General features: G+C 36.6%; 1 protein-coding gene and 1 long non-coding RNA gene across 3 annotated transcripts in view; one reads left to right on the top strand and one right to left on the bottom strand.

Moving 5' to 3' along the window:
- The window catches only part of LOC132561021 (uncharacterized), a 29,905-nt gene extending 25,064 nt beyond the window's left edge, over window positions 1-4,841 (bottom strand). Inside the window, exon 1 of the long non-coding RNA XR_009554680.1 lies at window positions 4,194-4,841. This is a non-coding gene — a long non-coding RNA (uncharacterized LOC132561021). The remainder of the gene's footprint in view (window positions 1-4,193) is intronic.
- The window catches only part of LOC132561018 (four and a half LIM domains protein 2-like), a 55,188-nt gene that overhangs the window by 21,094 nt on the left and 12,947 nt on the right, over window positions 1-21,147 (top strand). For both annotated transcript variants that reach the window (XM_060225735.1, XM_060225734.1), the window contains exon 3: window positions 17,563-17,737. In XM_060225735.1, the coding sequence (XP_060081718.1) occupies window positions 17,563-17,737 (175 nt within the window). The remainder of the gene's footprint in view (window positions 1-17,562; window positions 17,738-21,147) is intronic.

The raw sequence follows: 21,147 nt of genomic DNA, 5'->3' as shown, positions 1-21,147 counted from the left end.
ATATCAGATTGTGACTGATATAAATCTGTGTTGTTAAGGTCACACTAGCCAATTTTTGAAATAAACAGAGATCCAGCATTTAGTGTTTGACAGTAATGGTGCTGAAATTTAAAGAATGACATATATTTAATCACCAGTTGAGGAGTACAATACTAATATCAAACATCTTTCTCACAATAGACTATAAGTGGAGTGTGTAATCTGATGTGGTGTAAATAGCTAGAGAGGTGATAGACCTGAATGAGTTAGTCAGAAGACCTCACTCCCCCATCCTTCCCTACAAATTCCAATGTGTTATCTGATGAAGATTCTGGCTGGTTTAGGGAATGCTTTGATAGTGGGAGATAGTGCTGTGTACAACTCTTACTTCCTACTTCCTCACTGCTCAGCATCTGTAACATAATACTCTCCTACGTCAGGGTGCCATTTATATATAGTGGAATCATATAAAATAGGAGTAGTTCTGTGGAATGCATTGGTATATCAACTTGAAAATGAATATAGTCACTCATTGAAAGTAATGTTTATTAGATTGAAAATAACTTTAATATCATTTGTCTTTAGAGTTTCTTTCTGATTCTTTTTTAGATAATGGTTGATTTGTAAGACATCCAGGTCTTACCAGTGGTTTACACCTCTCATCCAGCCTAACAATAACAAACACTAAAAAACCTAATATTCCAACTAGTACTGGTAATAGGTGTAAAACTATTTTAATTGAAGATTGTACATGTCTTGATCATAGAAATTCTCCAAAATCTAATTTTTCTTTTGATAATTATTATAAATTTTATCTTCTATACACGATAAACACACTGACAGAGGAAGGGGAAGCTGTAAAACTGTAAAGGTGACATACTGATAGATTAAGGGAAACTGTAAAGGTGACACACTAATAGAAGAAGGGGAAACTGTAAAGGTGACACACTGATAGAAGAAGGGGAAACTGTAAAGGTGACACACTGATACAGGAAGGGGAAACTGTAAAGGTGACACACTGATAGAGGAAGGGAAAACTGTAAAGGTGACACACTGATACAGGAAGGGGAAACTGTAAAGGTGACACACTGATACAGGAAGGGGAAACTGCAAAGGTGACACACTGATAGAGAAAGGGGAAAGGGAAACTGTAAAGATGACACACTGATAGAGGAAGGGGAAACTGTAAAGGTGACACACTGATAGAGGAAGGGAAAACTGTAAAGGTGACACACTGATACAGGAAGGGGAAACTGTAAAGGTGACACACTGATACAAGAAGGGGAAACTGTAAAGGTGACACACTGATAGAGAAAGGGGAAAGGGAAACAGTAAAGGTGACACACTGATAGAGGAAGGGGAAACTGTAAAGGTGACACACTGATAGAGAAAGGGGAAAGGGAAACTGTAAAGGTGACACACTGATAGAGGAAGGGGAAACTGTAAAGGTGACACACTGACAGAGGAAGGGGAAACTGTAAAGGTGACACACTGATACAGGAAGGGGAAACTGTAAAGGTGACACACTGATAGAAGAAGGGGAAACTGTAAAGGTGACACACTGATACAGGAAGGGAAAACTGTAAAGGTGACACACTAATAGAAGAAGGGGAAACTGTAAAGGTGCCACACTGATACAAGAAGGGGAAACTGTAAAGGTGACACACTGATAGAGGAAGGGGAAACTGTAAAGGTGACACACTGATAGAGGAAGGGAAAACTGTAAAGGTGACACACTGATAGAGGAAGGGAAAACTGTAAAGGTGACACACTGATACAGGAAGGGGAAACTGTAAAGGTGACACACTGATACAGGAAGGGGAAAGGGAAACTGTAAAGGTGACACACTGATAGAGGAAGGGGAAACTGTAAAGGTGACACACTGACAGAGGAAGGGGAAACTGTAAAAGTGACACACTGATAGAAGAAGGGGAAACTGTAAAGGTGACACACTGATACAGGAAGGGAAAACTGTAAAGGTGACACACTGATACAGGAAGGGGAAACTGTAAAGGTGACACACTGATACAGGAAGGGGAAACTGTAAAGGTGACACACTGATACAGGAAGGGGAAACTGTAAAGGTGACACACTGATAGAGAAAGGGGAAAGGGAAACTGTAAAGGTGACACATTGATACAGGAAGGGGAAACTGTAAAGGTGACACACTGATACAGGAAAGGGAAACTGTAAAGGTGACACACTGATACAGGAAGGGGAAACTGTAAAGGTGACACACTGATAGAGGAAGGGGAAACTGTAAAGGTGACACACTGACAGAGGAAGGGGAAACTGTAAAAGTGACACACTGATAGAAGAAGGGGAAACTGTAAAGGTGACACACTGATACAGGAAGGGGAAACTGTAAAGGTGACACACTGATACAGGAAGGGGAAACTGTAAAGGTGACACACTGATACAGGAAGGGGAAACTGTAAAGGTGACACACTGATAGAGGAAGGGGAAACTGTAAAGGTGACACACTGATACAGGAAGGGGAAACTGTAAAGGTGACACTGATAGAGAAAGGGGAAAGGGAAACTGTAAAGGTGACACACTGATAGAGGAAGGGGAAACTGTAAAGGTGACACACTGATACAGGAAAGGGAAACTGTAAAGGTGACACACTGATACAGGAAGGGGAAACTGTAAAGGTGACACACTGATAGAGGAAGGGGAAACTGTAAAGGTGACACACTGATACAGGAAGGGGAAACTGTAAAGGTGACACACTGATAGAGGAAGGGGAAAAGGAAACTGTAGGTAGTTTTTATGGACAGTTGGGGTTAGTAAATACCAGATCCGATTTGGAGGTTTGGATTACAAAGGTTAGAGGATTACCTCTGTTCTCTGTACTTAGAGCAGCTGTGAAATGGATGTGAATTTAAAATAATTGTAGCACCACTTCATTATCGTCTGTTCCTTATAAACTGTGATGCAAGTTGGTTTCTGCTTCTCAGGTGCTGGAGGCCCAAACTGACAGCTATACTTTATACACCAGTGTCATTATGGCGCTGTGAATATAATCAGGTAGTATTGTTCTGAGGTGGAAAAATAGAATTTCAGCTCTCTAAAGCCTCACTCAAATGAAAATGTGTAGAATAATATTCTCTCTGATGGGATCTAATTTGAAATTTTGTATGTGATAGAATTTTCAGTGCCTACAGCTCTAAGTCTTGGTACATGCTATAATGTCACATTGGGCTGTGCCGTCATTCATGATTGACCATTAGTCAGTTTTATGTTCAGTGGATGTTGTATTGAGAGTTTGAAGTAATTACATTAAAAACAATGTGGTCGCCATATCACTCTGTTCACCGATTACATCTATGACACAGGCCTATAAGTACCAGTGAAACAAATTGGTTTGAACGACAGTGGTTGATAATCAGATAAAAAAGTAAGGTTTATTGTAGGTAATGGTGATGCCAGAGATGATTAGAGAGTGTTATGATGACAGACAGTGCCTAGTTATTGAGGTGGGGAACAGATTAGCTGACGACCAATACACCACTGTGTTAGATTACAATTAACATTGCTGTTTGATGCAGGTCATTAATACGAAACTTATGCACCTGGATTAAATAGGTACTAACAAGAAATCATGATGGTGATTGTAAATTGACTGCTAATATAACAGCTTTGGATTCTCAGTTTATTTGGCAATAAGCCATTGCTTGGTAATAAGCCCACATATATCTATGACTATTCAGTAGAGAAAAAACAAATTTTATATAATTATCCTGCAATAGGCCTGACGTAGAGTCTAAATTTGTGTGTGCGCCCCTTAAGTTTTATCACAAAATTACTTAGGTTATATAAGTAATTCAGTTATAAGCCTATCATTGTGTATCATTCAGTGGTAATTTTATGTGTGAATCTAATTCAGTGGTATATTTTCTTGGGCATGTAATTCAGTGGTTAATTTACCTAAGTATGTAATTCATTGTTAACTAAACTAAGTATGTAATTCAGTGTTAACTAAACTAAGTATGTAATTCAGTGTTAACTAAACTAAGTATGTAATTCAGTGTTAACTAAACTAAATATGTAATTCAGTGTTAACTAACTTAAATATGTAATTCAGTGTTAACTAAACTAAATATGTAATTCAGTGTTAACTAAACCAAATATGTAATTCAGTGTTAACTAAACTAAACATGTAATTCAGTGGTAATTTTACCATTGTCTATCTGGATATGAAATCTACTTACACAAGAACTTCAGAGTCCTTATAGGTAAGATGAGGATATGGGTCCATGGTGCCACTGTCAGGTTCAAGGTGAAACTTCAGGTCCAGGATGACACCTCACATCCAGGGTGACACCTCAAGTCCGGGGAGACATATCAGATCCAGAGTGACACCTCACATCCATAATGAAACCTATGGTTCAGGTTGACACTCAGGTCAAAGCTGACACCTCATGTCCAGGATGGTATCTCACATCCAGGTTGACACCTCAGGTCCTGAGTGACACCTCACATCCATAATGAAACCTATGGTTCAGGTTGGCACCTCAGGTCCAGGATGACACCTCAGGTCTAGAATGGTATCTCACATCAAGGCTGACACCTCAGGTCCAGAGTGACAACTCACATCCATAATGAAACCTATGGTTCAGGTTGGCACCTCAGGTCCAGGATGGTATCTCACATCCAGGTTGACACATCAGGTCCAGGATGACACCTCAGGTCCAGGATGGTATCTCACATCCAGGTTGACACCTCAGGTCCAGAGTGACACCTCAGGTCCAAGGTGACAATTCAAGTCCAGGTGACACCTCAGGACCAAAATGAAACCTCGGGTCCAGGTTGACACTCAGGTCCAGGATGACACCTCAGGTCCAGAATGGTATCTCACATCCAGTTTGACACATCAGGTCCAGGATGACACCTCAGGTCCTGAGTGATACCTCAAGTCCAAGGTGACACCTCAGGTCCAGGATGAAACCTTATGATAATTGATCTAATGCAAATCATCAAGACTTGTATCATGCTAATTACCTGGAATAACATATTAAGTCAGATCTCTTGTTCACACTGTATACACAGAAGCAACTCTGGGAGTTTGTATTGGGAACCCCAAGTATAACACCAGGTCTAACACTGCAGCCTAGGATCTAGCTAATGCTTACAAAGCAAGAACACAAATGATAATATGTGTTTCTACTAGTTATTTTAACCAAAATGATCGAATGTGTAGTTCTGATTTACAGACTCCTACAATTGTAAGGATTTAGAGTACTTAATAAATGATGTATTAGTGATGTTTAATCTTTGTACAGATTTTTGGGGTATTCATTGTTAACTTATGCATTGCAATAAAATTGTAGAATTACATGAAAAACTATGGTTTTTTAAACTCAGTTGTTAAAACTTTGACCTCCCAGGTTAAAGTATTATACTTCATATATTATAGTAAATGACTTGTAGGAGATGGAAACTTGTATATAGATTGTGGGTAGCATGGTTTGGAGCTACAGCTGATAGTATCGGTAAACATCCATATCATCAAATTCCTGGAGGGGAACATAGTTTATGTAATTAGGACCACTCAGCCTCCCTCTGTGAATGTATCCTTACTGAGGGTGAATGTTTCCCTGGAGGGAGGGGAAGTCAGAGATTTTCCAATGTTCTGTTATAGATAATCTAGCTTGTTCCATTTCTTATATTTATTGACTGATGGGTTGTATGTTGGGACCTCATATTTCCCTGTAAAGATAGCTCAAGTGTAATTTTATGAAATAATTGCATCACTGTTGTATCAGGCTGATGAGGTTTGTTGTGTAGTTCTATCCCTACCTGGGGCTCTTTGTATATCTGAGAGAATCATATCACAGACTGCCCTGTGCTGTAGTGATTGTGTACTTCAGGGCAAGAAACTTTACCCTATTTAGTATGGTTAGCATGAGATGGATCTTCTGCATGATGTTCAGGCAGGTAACCGATGGTTACTTCATTGATTCTGCCTCAAAATGACCCTGACTGTTCATGATGTTCAGTCAGGTAACCAACAGTTACTTCAGAGATCCTGCCTCAAAATGACCCTGACTGTTCATGGGGTAATAAACGCAACACACAAACATTTATGATAGCAAAAGATGTTTAAATAGAATGTTATGTGATAATATAAGATATAAGATTGAAAAATCAAATATGAAATTGATACATGATTTTTTAAAAATTAAAGATGACAGACTTCTATAATTATATGTTATATAATTATTAATCTGTTAGCAGGGTGACACTCTCATGTCCAGTACTGTTGGTTATGCCTGGTACTCAACTTATCTGTAACAACCAGTTGGTCAGGCTTTTGATGGCTTCTATGGGTCAAAGGGCAAATAGATTGCAGGACATGGCTGTTTCCTACCCACTTACTTAGTACTCAACTGCACATTTGTTGGCCATTAGGTCTCGTGCCAAGTCGTTCAGGTGCAGAGAAATGACATTGTAATTGGTGTGCTAACAACTGTATTGTTCAGGTGTAGACAAGGTGATGAAGTAGGTTAGTGGGACTAGCGTGTCTGACTGATGATGAACACTATGTGGTCTGAGACACCCAGAAGATATATTGCGCTGCCAACTATGATAGCATCTCAACCATCTATAGTCCATAGGCAACAGTTTATTGTGTCCCCTGGGCTTTCCAAGTCTCCTGAGTGAATATGAAGTTTTAGCTTAGAAAGATAAAATTGCTTAAACTTACTGCCATTGGCCTTCATTCTCATAAAACGATTCTGTTTGATAAAAATTTTGTAAATGTGTTCAGCTGAACATTTTTTTATGATCATTCCTTCATTGATCATGTTTTATTTTAAGCCCCTACCGTTTAATAGTTTTGTCCCTCTCTGTCATCTGTCCTCTTTCAAATCAGAGTCTGGAGGTCTCGTTTTCAGATTTGATGCATACTTACCCTATGATATCATACCATACAAGTTCTAATTGATTCATGGTTTCCAGAGGTGGCGCTGCCGTTCTCTTTAGACATTTTCTAGTCTTTAGATATAATTTACTTGAAACAAAAGGTTGTGGGGAAAAAAAGTCTTCTTTTTCTCTTGTGTTAATTTAAATAGGTACAGTAAGCCTTATTAATAAAACTGTTCAATGTTTAACTGTTAACCCTATCTAAAATGACTTTTCAAATCTGAAAATGTCGAAAGGTGTCAAAAATTATCCCAGTCTAATTTGATCCATTTCTTAAAAACCGACGGGCCATATGAAGATTACATCCAATTAACTACTGTCATCAAATGAATAGAAAATTTCAAGTGAATACACTAAGTTAAGCTTTTTTTAAGACTTGCTATAACTGACCCAAAAGATTTGTTTTGAATATTGGAGAATTCAGAATTTGGTGCTTTTTGGCCTCATTTTAATGTGTTTTCATGGGGTATTGGATCACTCTTGCAGAAAGCAGGTTTTATTCACAGTTCAGTGTCAGTATGTGAAATACAGGGTCACATTTATACTTCTATTCTGTATATAAATGTTTGTTTGTACAGAATCTGTGTAGTGATATCCAACCTATCAACACAGTAAATATTTCAGCATTTCTCCCAATATTTACATTTGGTGGGTTAATGAGGACCAGATGAGTGGGTGATACTGGACATAATTGTTTAATTGACACCCAGCTGTATCACCCCTTCCAAAGTCTCACTAAGGATATGGTACTAGACATTTTGGATCAGAAAGAACTGTCATAAGATTTCATATCTTTATACAATCTCCTTTCTGTTCCTGTTCTTAAGCTAACTGCCTTTTAGTTTTGTCATGATTTCAAGCAGAGCACCCAACCGAAACTCAGATTTAATTTGTGTGCAGTAGAGTTTGTAGGAGTTTCATGCTGAGACCTTCATTATAAATACTGTTGGCTCCTTCCACAACCCAGGCTATTGTCCATATTGGTGCTCCTTCATAACGACTATTGGAGCTCCCTGTAATCTAGATACTGCAAGCTCCTCCCAAGTATAACCGATTTCTTGAGTTAATTACACATTACTGAGACTGCTATATGTACTATAACTTTTGTTCTTACATCACAAGTCACATGCTTGTCTGCGGAATTTTGTCATAACTCCTAAACAACAAATCTCATACACGTTGACATGCAAGATGCTAGTTGTAATTGATAGCTGATACAGTTTGTGTGAATTGATTACATGGCTTACATATTTCCCTTTAATATCATTCATGAAGAACAGACACTACTGGTAAATGATGATTTTTTTCTGACGAGTGAAGATATCTGGTTGTATGTCAATAATTGACAGGTGTTCATGAACATAAGTCTGGAATACCTACATTCTGAGAGGGGATCAGTTGTATTTGATCAATTAGCATACCCGTATCAAAAATTTAAATAACTAACAAGTGGGCTACACTGTTAATAAGGATTCTTTTCTCTTAAGTTAATGTTATGTATGGTTCTGAGAGGCACCACATGCCGAAATGGAGAATTTTTTGTAATATATTAGAAGAATTTGTCATGTGATTTATGTACATTAGATATAACCACCTTCAACTCCAAATTTACTCCAATGTTTTCATTATTATAGGTCTGGGCCACACATCAGAGATAAGGGTGCCCTATCAAGTCATCAGGTTTTCATTTGGGACTCTGGTTTTTTCTTCTGTTATCAGCACAATTTCTTAAGTTCTGTTGGATCAATCAAATTCAAACTTTGTTCATTGCTTTTTCAAAAGGAAGTTTTTCTGTAGGAATGATTTTTTGTGTTCTGAGTTCAAAGGTCAAGATCTCTGTTACTATAAATAGAAAATAGGCTTCTGCAAGATATCTTCCCTTTTGTTAATATCATTACATTTGGACTTTCTCAATTGCTGCTTTCAAGGAAGTGCTTGTTCTCAGTTGCTTTTGATGTTGAAAGGTCAAAGGTCTACGTCACCATTGCTTGGTATAGAAAATGGACCATATACTTGAACATTATTTGTAAATAATTGACTGAAATCAATTGAAAAGTTGCCCTACCACAGGTTAAGGTCACCATGTCAAAGTTTGAGGTCAAATTTATCTCATTACTCTAAAAATCTTCACGTGGTTAGCATGGATAAGTATATCCAGATTTGTGTACAACAATAAACACATAATTCATTGTAACAATGTAAGGTGACTGAAATCAATTGAAAAGTTGCCCTACCACAGGTTAAGGTCACCATGTCAAAGTTTGAGGTCAAATTTATCTCATTACTCTAAAAATCTTCACGTGGTTAGCATGGATATGTATATCCAGATTTGTGTACAACAATAAACACATAATTCATTGTAACAATGTAAGGTTTCGAGCCTGACATAATGTCCCTCCTGATGTGTGTCAGTATTCTCATTCTCTTTGCGATTAACTGAAACAACATGGTAGTTTTTCTGCTACTCTTTATTGTTGTTAGGTAACGATATCAATACATTGTTAACACATTCAGGCATTGATCAGTCTTTACAACCACTATTTTTTCATATTTACTCATCATCTTGACTGTCATCTTGATACAAAACATGAAATATAATTTCTCAGCTGTTGTTGCGACTGAACAGCAGACAACCCGACATCTCCTTCACTTTTATAACAGTTAAGTACTATATCAGTAATATGGAGTATAATGTTTTGTGATTTCCTTTCATTTCTCGATTTATTGGTGTATGTCTAGTTTCTGTACAGGTACCTGTGTATCATTCAAGGTATACTGGATGCCTGTTAATGACACATATTATATCAGACACTGCTAACAAGTGGAGGAACTGTGACGTTCATCTTGTTGTAGATGGAGCAGCTGATCAGAAACACATATCATTGTCTTTGTGAAGACAAGACCAACCTTTCCATAACTTTATTACAGGCAGGATATGTCTTGTCTGGAAAATGTTCAAGAAGCAAGAAATATAGGGGGAAAAAACAAGAGTTGGTTGGAAATAAGGCTTGACACGTATTTTGCGAGGAATCCAGTCGGTGCAAGTGCCAAGATGTTGGATCTGTCTCTGTGCATCCCCAAACCTGTAAATTCTTGTTTCTAGGGGATTAATGACGGCTTCCTAACTCAAGGTGGAAAGGTGGCATTCATTCTCAATGCCTTCCAGCTGCACTGGACTGTAGGGTTAGATCAAATGAGGATTTCTGTAAACAAATCTTGATCAATTTGTCTCCGTCACTGTAGAATCAGTCACAGATTTCTCTCTCAATTCTCCCGAATGTTCAAAAATTTGTCTGTTGTATTTAAATAGAACAGGCAGTATGCTATATTTATCCCAAAATATGCCCATATTTGATAGTAATATGTAATACTGTTTAATTTTTTTTTTAAGTCAGTACAATTTCATTTACATGCAATAAGTTCACCCCTAGACATTGAATCAGACGTGATATCTTAAGGCATATTTGAGGATTGCGATTGAAGGTAACTTTCTGCTGTCTGCCATTTTGAAGCATTGTTTCATTGCCTTTGTTTCTTGTTTGATTTAGATAAATCTACTTCTACTAATGACAACAGAAATGTCTGTTGCTATTGACAACATTAATGATTGATATATTGTCAATTAGTAAATCTTTACCTGCATTCATAGGGTTCAGTCACAGTCGTAGATTTAATATGGTAATGTTAGATAACAATTCTGCTGTTAAAGCTGTTATTTTTGAGAAATTTTCATTTTTGTTAGCTATATTATAGAAGATTGAATAAGATGTAAATGATAGATGTCTGGAGAATGAAAATGAACTAAGGAAACAAAAGACAATTGAAGGACATACTCCAACAAAGACATATCCCATTTGCTTCATTCTGAACCATATGAACCGCTGAAACAACAAATCTTACAGTAATAGATATGGGGTGTGTCATGATTGCACTTTGTTACAACATTTGTGTCTGGCAATGTTTCTGTTGAGAGATTGGATAATAATGATTTATCTTTATGAATCCCTGCTATTTTTGTAAAGGTTAATGGTACCGTTGCAGATGGCTGACATTTGGATCGTTATTGAACCTTAGAGAATTTTACTGCCCGTGGTCAACTTGCTATTACATTTATGGTTATGACTGCTATTTGCAGACCCATATCTGGAGAATTTCTAGGAAATTGTCTCGGGCAGTTTGTTTGTAATTTCTATTTCTACTTATAGAATTCTAATTCAGAAAATGAAACAAAATCCTGTCACCTTGCAGTTATGGTGGAGTAGAGCTAGAACCGGAAAGTTGAATTGGTTTTATTAGAGTTGCATTTTACCTATTTTATATCTGTACTATACCGAGCTTTATAAATACTCAGCATTATACACCTTTACTCTCCTGTAATTGATGTTATATTATATATAATATTATTTTCCCATGCTGTATGTAGTTGTGATGACACGGCTGTGATAGTGATGACACGGCTGTGATAGTGATATTTTCCCATTCTGTATGTAGTTGGGATGACACGGCTGTGATAGTGATGACACGTCTGTGATAGTGACATTTTCCCATTCTGTATGTACTTGTGATGACACGGCTGTGATAGTGATGACACGGCTGTGATAGTGACATTTTCCCATTCTGTATGTAGTTGGGATGACATGGCTGTGATAGTGATGACATGGCTGTGATAGTGACATTTTCCCAATCTGTATGTATTTGTGATGACACGTCTGTGATAGTGACATTTTCCCATTCTGTATGTACTTGTGATGACATGGCTGTGTATAGTGATGACACGGCTGTGATAGTGATATTTTCCCATTCTGTATGTAGTTGTGATGACACGGCTGTGATAGTGATGACACGGCTGTGATAGTGACATTTTCCCATTCTGTATGTAATTGTCATCCAGTGGTTTATGATAAATATGTGTATAGTTTGGCGACTTTCAGACAGTATGTACTCTTACCAATTTTCCTTTTATACTGGTACACACAACATTTTGAATTGTAGAGTTGTCTGCTGATAGGCATTATCAAATACTGAGGGTTATTGTTTGATAATTATCATTATCTTATTACGTGCTAATAGCTGCGTTATGCAATCCAATGCACAGCTGATAACTACTGGAATCTGCTGGGAAGTTCAGGAGCCCTGCAGATGCAGTGCAGGTCTGCTGTCAGAAAAGATTTAGAAGGCTGTAGTTTATGAAGGGATCTACAGGAAACCAGAATCTAACTCCGACACACAGACAAAAACTTTTTTCAATATCACAGTTCAGTCACACAGACAAAATGCTCTTCAAGGTCACATTTCTGTCACACTGACAAAATGCTCTTTAAGGTCACAGCTCAGTCACACAAGCAAAATGTTCTTCAAGGTCACAGCTCAGTCACACATAAAGCAATGTACTTTAAGTTAGGTCACAGATCAGTCACACAGAAGATTTCTTCAAGGTCATATTTCTGTCACTCAGAAAAATATGTTCTTCAAGGTCACATTGGTATCACTATAAAAAACAGAAATGAGGAACAATTTCACATGACTGATTAGTGGGTATATCAATCAGAAAACCATGACATTTGTGAAGAAAACATACCTATATGATACAGACACTGCTTTATGCAGACGTTTCATATATAGGATGTTAGGAGAACTTGGTAGTCAATGGAATGCATGTTGTGTGTGAAATGTACACATTCTTTTTCCCCTTAATCTAATTATCCTGTTTAGAATTTAAAAATCAATAAACTGGAGTTAGACTGTTTTTCTAATATGACTGACAAGAATATCATCAAGGAATATTGATGAGAAGATCAAACATTCCCTTTTTTAGCAGCTTTGCTGTTATGTAATTATTTCTGCAGTGAAAACAGTCTTGATCATGACAAGATTGTATTCTAGATCTGTACACCACAGTGTCTATACCACTGCTAGACTCTGATAAAGATGACATTGATTGTCAAAAGGTTATCCTAAAGATAAACGTATTTAGTAACATTTTGTTTCTGGAGATAATAATAGAAATGTTTTATCTAAAATTGCAGAAAAGCTGATATTATTTTTCCCCAATTGTGACCTTAGTTTAGAATCTGGTTCAGAGTAATGTTGAAGGTTTTACTTTTTCTCGATATCTGTTTGTTTAGAGGAAGTTATGGATGGGGGAGGTGAGGGGAGGGCGCATATAGTGTTACCTATCTGTACCTGTCCCATCAGTTCTGAATCATTGTCATATATTTAGAAGCTGTCAATAGATTTGGTTCATATTTATCCTATAAAATATCATCAATTTTTACATAATGTCATATTAAGACAGTAATTGGTCAAAATCAGAAGGTCAAAGACCACATATGATAATTTCATCGAAGATACAATTGTATACATGGAAGATTAGGAAAATTCATGTTTTCTGGTTGTGTAAATGAGGGTCTCTATTGTGGTGATGTTTTGTATCTTGGGGAGCATGTCATAGTGTCTGACACAATCCAGGCCGCAAATCAGGGGAGGTAATCACCCTGACAACACATTTAACCTTTACCAAGAAGACTTAATTCAGCATATCAGCCCTGTGATTTTATCGGTCAGGATTCGTGGTTTGTGATGGGAAGATTTAAAATGCTTCTTCATCCCTTTATAAACACTTTGAGCCAGATTTTCATTGTCATCGCCAAAAAGAATAACTCTTAAGAAATCCAGACAACATACAATGGTGCTCTATAAGTAGCCTATGAGTGCCAATTACTGTAAACTGATAACAAGTCAGGGGTTTAAGGGGGTTTGGGGGTGAGGTGGGGGATGTTGAGGGGGTTGGGTTTTGCTTATTTTGCCAATGGTCTGACATATCATGAAATCATTCTCTGAGATCCTGATTGGTCTGTTGCCTTCCAAATATGTTCCAATACAATATCAGCTTCAGGTACTGAGCTCATGTTCATACTGTTTGTTTTTCAAATCTGGTGGCATCTGTTTAAGGCTACCTGGGTAATTATTAGTTAGTGTTACAGACAAAACAATATTTATTGGAGAGACATGTAATGGCAGGTTTTATTTATAAACAGTCAGCATATGTCAGTAGGTCCACAGAACTCCTGGTCTTACACAGATGGAATACATCAAAAATGAAGGAGAGAACTCATTGGCAAACACATTTTTGCGTGCTGAGATGATCCATTAAGCTCATCAGAAATTATCAGATCTGATTGAGAATTCTAATCAACATAGTTTTACTGAAAGCTATAGCCAAGCATTCAGTTTGCTAAATATGTTGTCTGCACTGTGAATGTCAGAAATTTCTCTAGATACCTCGTTTATTATCCAACATGAATCCCTTCCTCCAAAAGTGCTTTTGAACCTTTGTTGCTATAATACAAAGGACTTGTCTGCACCATCAATGATGTATGTCACTTGAGCACTGATGGTGCACCACTACTATTGTCACTGAGCCCTTACTTAGTAATCATTCTGTTTGCAGGCTTGGAACAGTTCTGGAGAAAAAAAATCTGGACAACATTTTGATGACATTTTGGGAAACAATGCCTATGAATGTTTGATTTGCAGTCTAATAGATTATTGGGTTTAATATAATCATCTCCATTATCTTGATGCTGTATAATACTATAATATATTATGTCACTGTTCCATGAGAAATTAAGGCTTATAATATTTCATCGCTGAATCTTTCAACATAGAAATTACTAAGGAGCTGAACCAACTAAATCTTTTAACACAGTATCCATACATAAGCACTGGTAATTAGGGAACATGCAAATACATTAGATACGCATTTGATTGTTCTGTACAAACCTTAAAGAGAGCCATTGAAAAGTAATCAACCATATGAAGGACATTATTGGACCATGGAGCTGTGTTTACTGTGATAAGGAATGAGGGATGGGTGGGCGGGTAGCTAACGGAGTCAAATAAGAGCCAATGACAATTGGTTATTTCAGAGCTGTTTTGACACTGTTACTGGGAATATTTCTTGCTGTTGATTGAGTTCCTTGGCAAACACTGCCATGTAACAGTGGTTATTTTTGGTTTCAGTCAGAAATAATTTGTGTACTATGAAATGTGAAGATAAATGTTATTGCGTATTAACATATCTGATGAGAGCATTCATTGTATGTTGAAGTGACATTCAGAAAGATAATTATCTTTGTATTTCTCTGAGAGTGTGTTTTCATAATTTACAATGAGCTTTTCCTTGAAAGAAGTGATTTTTTTAAAAACATAATACCGTCTCTTTTGCCTCCCCCCAACCTCCACCCCCAAATCCTCCACCCCTCTCCCCCACACACATACTGGTGATAGAAGGAGATGGTGACATGCCAAGATCACATACAGACGGCCGACAGATGATAATTCTTCAAGACAGCTGGAGTTATCTCCCCTTGTTCATTACACTATTCTTGTGTCTTGCTGGCTGTCTATGTATATATATTAAGTAGGAATTACATTTTGGGGGGGTTTTCGGGGTGTGTGTGTTTTACATGCAGGAGACTATATTTTATATATTTCACAGTACATTTGACACCAATGTAAGAATGTATTTTGTGGCTGATTGCAGTGGGAATCCTCTCTACAAGGATTTCAGAAAGATGATAGTCCATTAACATTGATTTGTGTGTGATATCGACCCTTTTCTAATTTATAGGTGTTTTAGATCTGGAATTCACTGTGATTTATTTTTGACCAGCTTCCATATCAGTTTCTACAGGGGAGCAAGTTTGAATTCTCCACATGGTTTTGTATAATGGCATATTGCCAGCCGTTCTGTCCAATTTACAAAATAAAACAACTTTAGTATGAATTGATTGATACACTACAGCTATGATATCAGATGATTCAACCATTTTTCTTGGTACTGAATTTGGTTAGATTCTAGAAATTTGATTAGAAAATAGAATCAAGCTTCAAATAATTTGAAGCATTGTCTGTTATTATTCTTAAAGAATTAAGTTACAGTTACAAAGACAGTATTGCACCTTTACGATAGTTGGAGATTGTGCCCTTACAAAAGGCAGAGATTGTACCCTTATGAAAGGCAGAGATAGACACATATTTCACACAGAATTGCACCATATCTTTATGATGCATAAAACTCACAGATATTTTAAATCGATTTTCTTTCTGCGAATGAGTTTTTGATGACAATTTATAAGTATACTGTGAATATATATGACAAATACACATTTTAACGTTCCCCAAAGGGCGAGCATACAGTCACTGCTTTGTCCGTCAGTCTATTCATCCGTCCATCTTAATATTGTCCGGAGGATAACACAAAAACGATAAGAGGTATTAACATAAAATTTTGTAGGTAGATAAATCTGATCAGGGTTAAGTGCAGTGTACAAGAAATATCATTGTCTTTTGCATAATTTCGGAGTTATTACCCTTTGTTATTTCTCACACTTAAATTTTGTCCATGTTGGTAGGGTAACCTTTCTCTGATGACCCTATTTGTTAATGATAACAGCCAGTGTTGTACTAAAGTTGACCTAACTGGATTCAAATACATGTGTATTAATTAGAAGTTGGTTTAATTGACCTTATATATTTCAATGGTATGATCTGTTGCTTCCTTGCCTGGAATGCGATGACTAAAGCTGCTTTCATTTTTGGAACTCTCCCATCTTCTTATTTTGCACATTCCACTGTACCAACTCTCATGTCTTATTTCTGGAGCCTGAAGAGAAGGGGTCAATGATCTATCTGTCAACCATGTCCTCTCGGTGCACGGTTTGGTTTCATACTTCACTTTCAAAAAATTTCAATCTGACAAACCTAAAGCAAAATTTTACTGTTCTCTATGAGTGAATAAAAATAGGAACGATATCTACCATCAAAATATTAGATAACTAGATGAAGCAGACCATGCTTGTAGTATAATGCTAAGTGGAACACACACCAAGTGAATACCTGAGATTCATGAAAGACATACTTACAACACATGCAGTGATTAAATATACTTCTAAAGAAATACTACTGTAGAAATATGCTGTGTGTATCAGATTCCTGTCTATTAGATCTAGATTCTTAAGTTTTTCCTGCACTATCATGTACTTGTAAATTTAGACTTTTATAGCAAAATATCATAATTTATGTGAAATATTTATTCTATTAACACATATTTCTGGATCAAAATGACTGCTTTTTAACCACTATAAATTGTTCTAATTTGGCGTTGCCAAATTTAAGCAGATCATCAATGTTTGGTCAATTTTGATGAAATCCTGATTCCAAAATAATTGCCAAATAAATAACATACAGAAGCTTTCGTTAGTGCAGCAAGGTTGTAGCGTAATGCTTTCAATGTGAAAAGCACTTAAACAAGATAGAATATTTTACAGTAATCAGAATTTAAAAACTGGAAGAAGTTTACTTCTGGGGGAGTTGCCTCCCATCCCAAATCATCAAAATCAATTTCACATCCACAGATTTAGTGAATATTTTTCCTGTAGTCTCAGTAACATATTTGATATGAATAGAAAGAGGGTCATTCATGTTTTATAAACATTTTAAAGTTATCACATTCTCTGAAAATTATTATCATTATTAAAAGTATTTGTATTGTCTGTCATTAATACATGAATTCATCATGTTGATTTGTGTAAAATATCTGAGAAATGTCTGTAGAAAGTCAGATGTTGTAATGTGGAATATTTTGTGTTTCAGGACCTGTCGTACAAGGATCGCCACTGGCACGAGTTTTGTTTTAAGTGTTTTGAATGCCAAAAGTCCTTGGTTGATCAACCCTTTGCTCCTAAAAATGAGAATATTTTTTGCTCCGACTGCCATGATGACAAGTTTGCTGCTCGCTGTGATGGATGTGAAAAACCATTCAGGGGAGGTAATCATTTTTTTAAATTTATTTATTCAATAGTAAGATAGACATATGTACAGTAATATCAGACTTTAAAAATCAAGCACACGTACATGTATATATCAGTCTTCATTGTCTTTCCACTTTTAGAGATCCAATCTTTTGCATTTATTTTTTTTAATTTTTTTTTTTTAATCACTCCTTTTTTTAAGCAGGCTGACTAGCTGAGTACTGTGTACAAATTGTATTACCTCTTAAATATCAGAGATTAAAGTACTTCATTTACAATTTTTTTAGCATAGAATCAATATTAGTTAGAGTTTATTACATTTTTCTTTCTGATTTTAGATACTATAAATTACTTGTTATATTTCTTCTAACATTTTCTGTGTTTTTCTTTATAACATTTGAATCACAAATCATAGACAGTAAGTAACACAACAGGCTGAAACTAAGCTTTCTTCAGCTGTGTCTAAGAAATATACTGGCTGTACTGCTCATGTCTTTTCCCCTGGCCAAATCAAGGGCTGAATCAACAGCAGTTGATATCGTACAATAACAATTTTGTCAGAAATGCATCAGCTATGTAACACAGCCTCCAATTTCCAATTCTGCTTTTGCAGCAAATCAGAAATAATTTTCTATAGTTCTTAAAATCGACATTGATTTCATCTTTTTTTTTGTCGAACACTGGCTGTTGCAAATTTTTAAAAGTGTGATGCACAACTTTGGTGATTGTTGATGTGACCCGTAAAGTGCATGGAAGATATAGAAATGATGAGGAGTGTGCTTAAATATCATTTAAATCTTCTGTCAGGTTTTTACTTCTGAAAATATTGTTAAATTTAATGAATGAGCTTTGTGAATGCTGAATTATAGAAAACAGTTTTTCTGTTGTATTTGGCTGATGTTGTCCATTTTGGAAAAGAGTTTTTTTGCTCATGACTGTAGAATAAGCAGTACACAGTCTGGTTTACAAAAAAATGTCTGTGTGATTTTTTCAGCAAATTTTTATCATTTGTTATATAACAATGTGATGGTTGTACTGTGTTAAGAAAAGCTTGTATGCCAAATAGAGTTTGAAATGTTATGTTCTTAAATATTCTTAATGAATTTATGAAAAAAAAGTTGTTTGTGACGAAAATGAAGTAAAACTTTTCCTGGTCCTATATGAGAGATTGCAGAATATCATTTTTAATTATATCTGAAAGCTGAAAAAGGTACATATTGAGGGAATAATGACTATTTTTATCAAGCCACTTAAATGGATCTGACTAGTTTAAAACACTTAATGAATAAATATATTGATTTAACAAAATGTGTATATGTAGATATATGAGTGCTTTCCTTTCCCTGCGACACAGGAGATGAGAGCACAGGAGTCCCAGGTATTGATAACACCTTAACAGCATTACATTCAACCTCGACAAAGTATTTTGCAGATTTGTAATAAAAAATGTCCTATACGTCAGTCCTCCCCAAGGCATGACTATAACAGATATGTAATTAAAAGTCAAAAAGCGAAAATTATCAAAATATAACTTCAACCAACTTTAATTAACATTACATTAGTCAATGGCTCCATGTCATGAATTTGTTTGTAGAATGTTTCTATGGTAACCAAAATCTGCAAAATGTTATGTCGGTGAATTGAAAACTGATAAAGTGCCAGTTTCTATTTTTTGTTGCTATTAAACAGATGCTATTGATGATATAATCGCTACAAGCTTTAGGCATGTTAACTCATTCTCTGCTAGTTGCATTAATTATGTAATGGACGTTATCGGCAGTTTGTATTATTCCAAGTTTGCCATAGCAAGATGAAGTATTGTACAGGGATGGAGGGTGCCATGTTTTATTTTCAGGGAGAAATGAAAGTTAGCATGTGATATATTTGATACCTTTATGTACAAAGAGAATCTGATTTGATTTCAACTCTTGTCACCATGATCCTGATTGATGGTTTAACATTCTGTATCACATGCTGTCAGTGTTTTAGTGGAAGAGTTGATGTGCTCATGAGTGTTGTAGAGCTCTTTGGCACAGTGGCACTCATGGGACTGTGATAAGCTAAGGGGTATAGTGAAGCCTACTGTGGAGCTCATGAGTATTGTGGGTCTCAGTGGTATTGAGGATCTCATGGGTATTGAGGAGCATGGAGGAGCTTATAGGTATTGAGGAGCTCATGGGTATTGTGGGTCTCATGGGTATTGAGGAGCTCATGGGTATTGAGGAGCTCATGGGTATTGTGGGTCTCATGGGTATTGTGGGTCTCATGGGTATTGAGGAGCTCATGTGTATTGAGGAGCTCATGGGTATTATGATGTTCTTGGATAAAGCTCATGGGTGTTTTGTAGTCCATTTCTGCTGTGGAGCTCATGGGTATTTTGGAGCTTGTGGCTGTTGTGGAGCTTGTGGGTATTTTGATGTTCATAGGTAAAGCTCATAGGTATTGAGGATCTCATTGGTATTGTGGATTTCATGGGTTCTGTGGAGAAACATACACTCCTGGAATACAGGTAGTGTATATGGCATATTGATAACTTTGGATCATTCATAGAGTTCATTCATGACTGCTCTTGGTTTACCGTATACAGGTGCTCAGACAGAGCTCATGGGAAGAGGTAGGTAATAGATGTATTTGATGACTAGGTTACAGGTGTTTATGGGGGGCATATTGTGTACAGGTGTACTGGTACAGAACAGGTGATCAAGGAGTCAGGTTTGACCAGGTTACAAGTGTTTATGGGAGGCATATTGTGTACAGGTGTACTGGTACAGAACAGGTGATCAAGGAGTCAGGTTTGACCAGGTTACAAGTGTTTATGGGAGGCATATTGTGTACAGGTGTGCTGGTACCGAACAGGTGATCAAGGAGTCAGGTTTGACTAGGTTACAAGTGTTTATGGGAGGCATATTGTGTACAGGTGTACTGGTACAGAACAGGTGATCAAGGAGTCAGGTTTGACCAGGTTAAAGGTGTTTATAGGAGGCATATTGTGTACAGGTGTGCTGGTACAGAACAGGTGATCAAGGAGTCAGGTTTGACCAGGTTAAAGGTGTTTATGGGAGGCATATTGTGTACAGGTGTGCTGGTACAGAACAGGTGATCAAGGAGTCAGGTTTGACCAGGTTAAAGGTGTTAATGGGAGGCATATTGTGTACAGGTGTGCTGGTACAGAACAGGTGATCAAGGTATCCGGCAGTGTGTATTATATAGAGTTCTATATATTACTTAGTACAGTCTTACCTGTAGTTTATCATTCTGTTTATTGTACAGTTATATTTTTAATCACATATAAGAGCGACTATCAGTATTAAGGTGGCGTGCTACTTTTGATGTATCACAGAATATAGAAATATTTTCTAATTTGTTTCCCAAATGGTTGTCCATTTTTTATGTCAATGAAATCTTTCCTACTGGATGAAATACAGCA

Source organism: Ylistrum balloti, unplaced genomic scaffold (genome assembly GCF_031769215.1).
Source record: "Ylistrum balloti isolate Yb309-2 unplaced genomic scaffold, AGI_CSIRO_Ybal_v1 Utg371138, whole genome shotgun sequence".
Classification (NCBI taxonomy): domain Eukaryota; kingdom Metazoa; phylum Mollusca; class Bivalvia; order Pectinida; family Pectinidae; genus Ylistrum; species Ylistrum balloti.
Note: the sequence above shows the minus strand (reverse complement) of the source record. Positions and strands in the feature narration are given on the sequence as shown.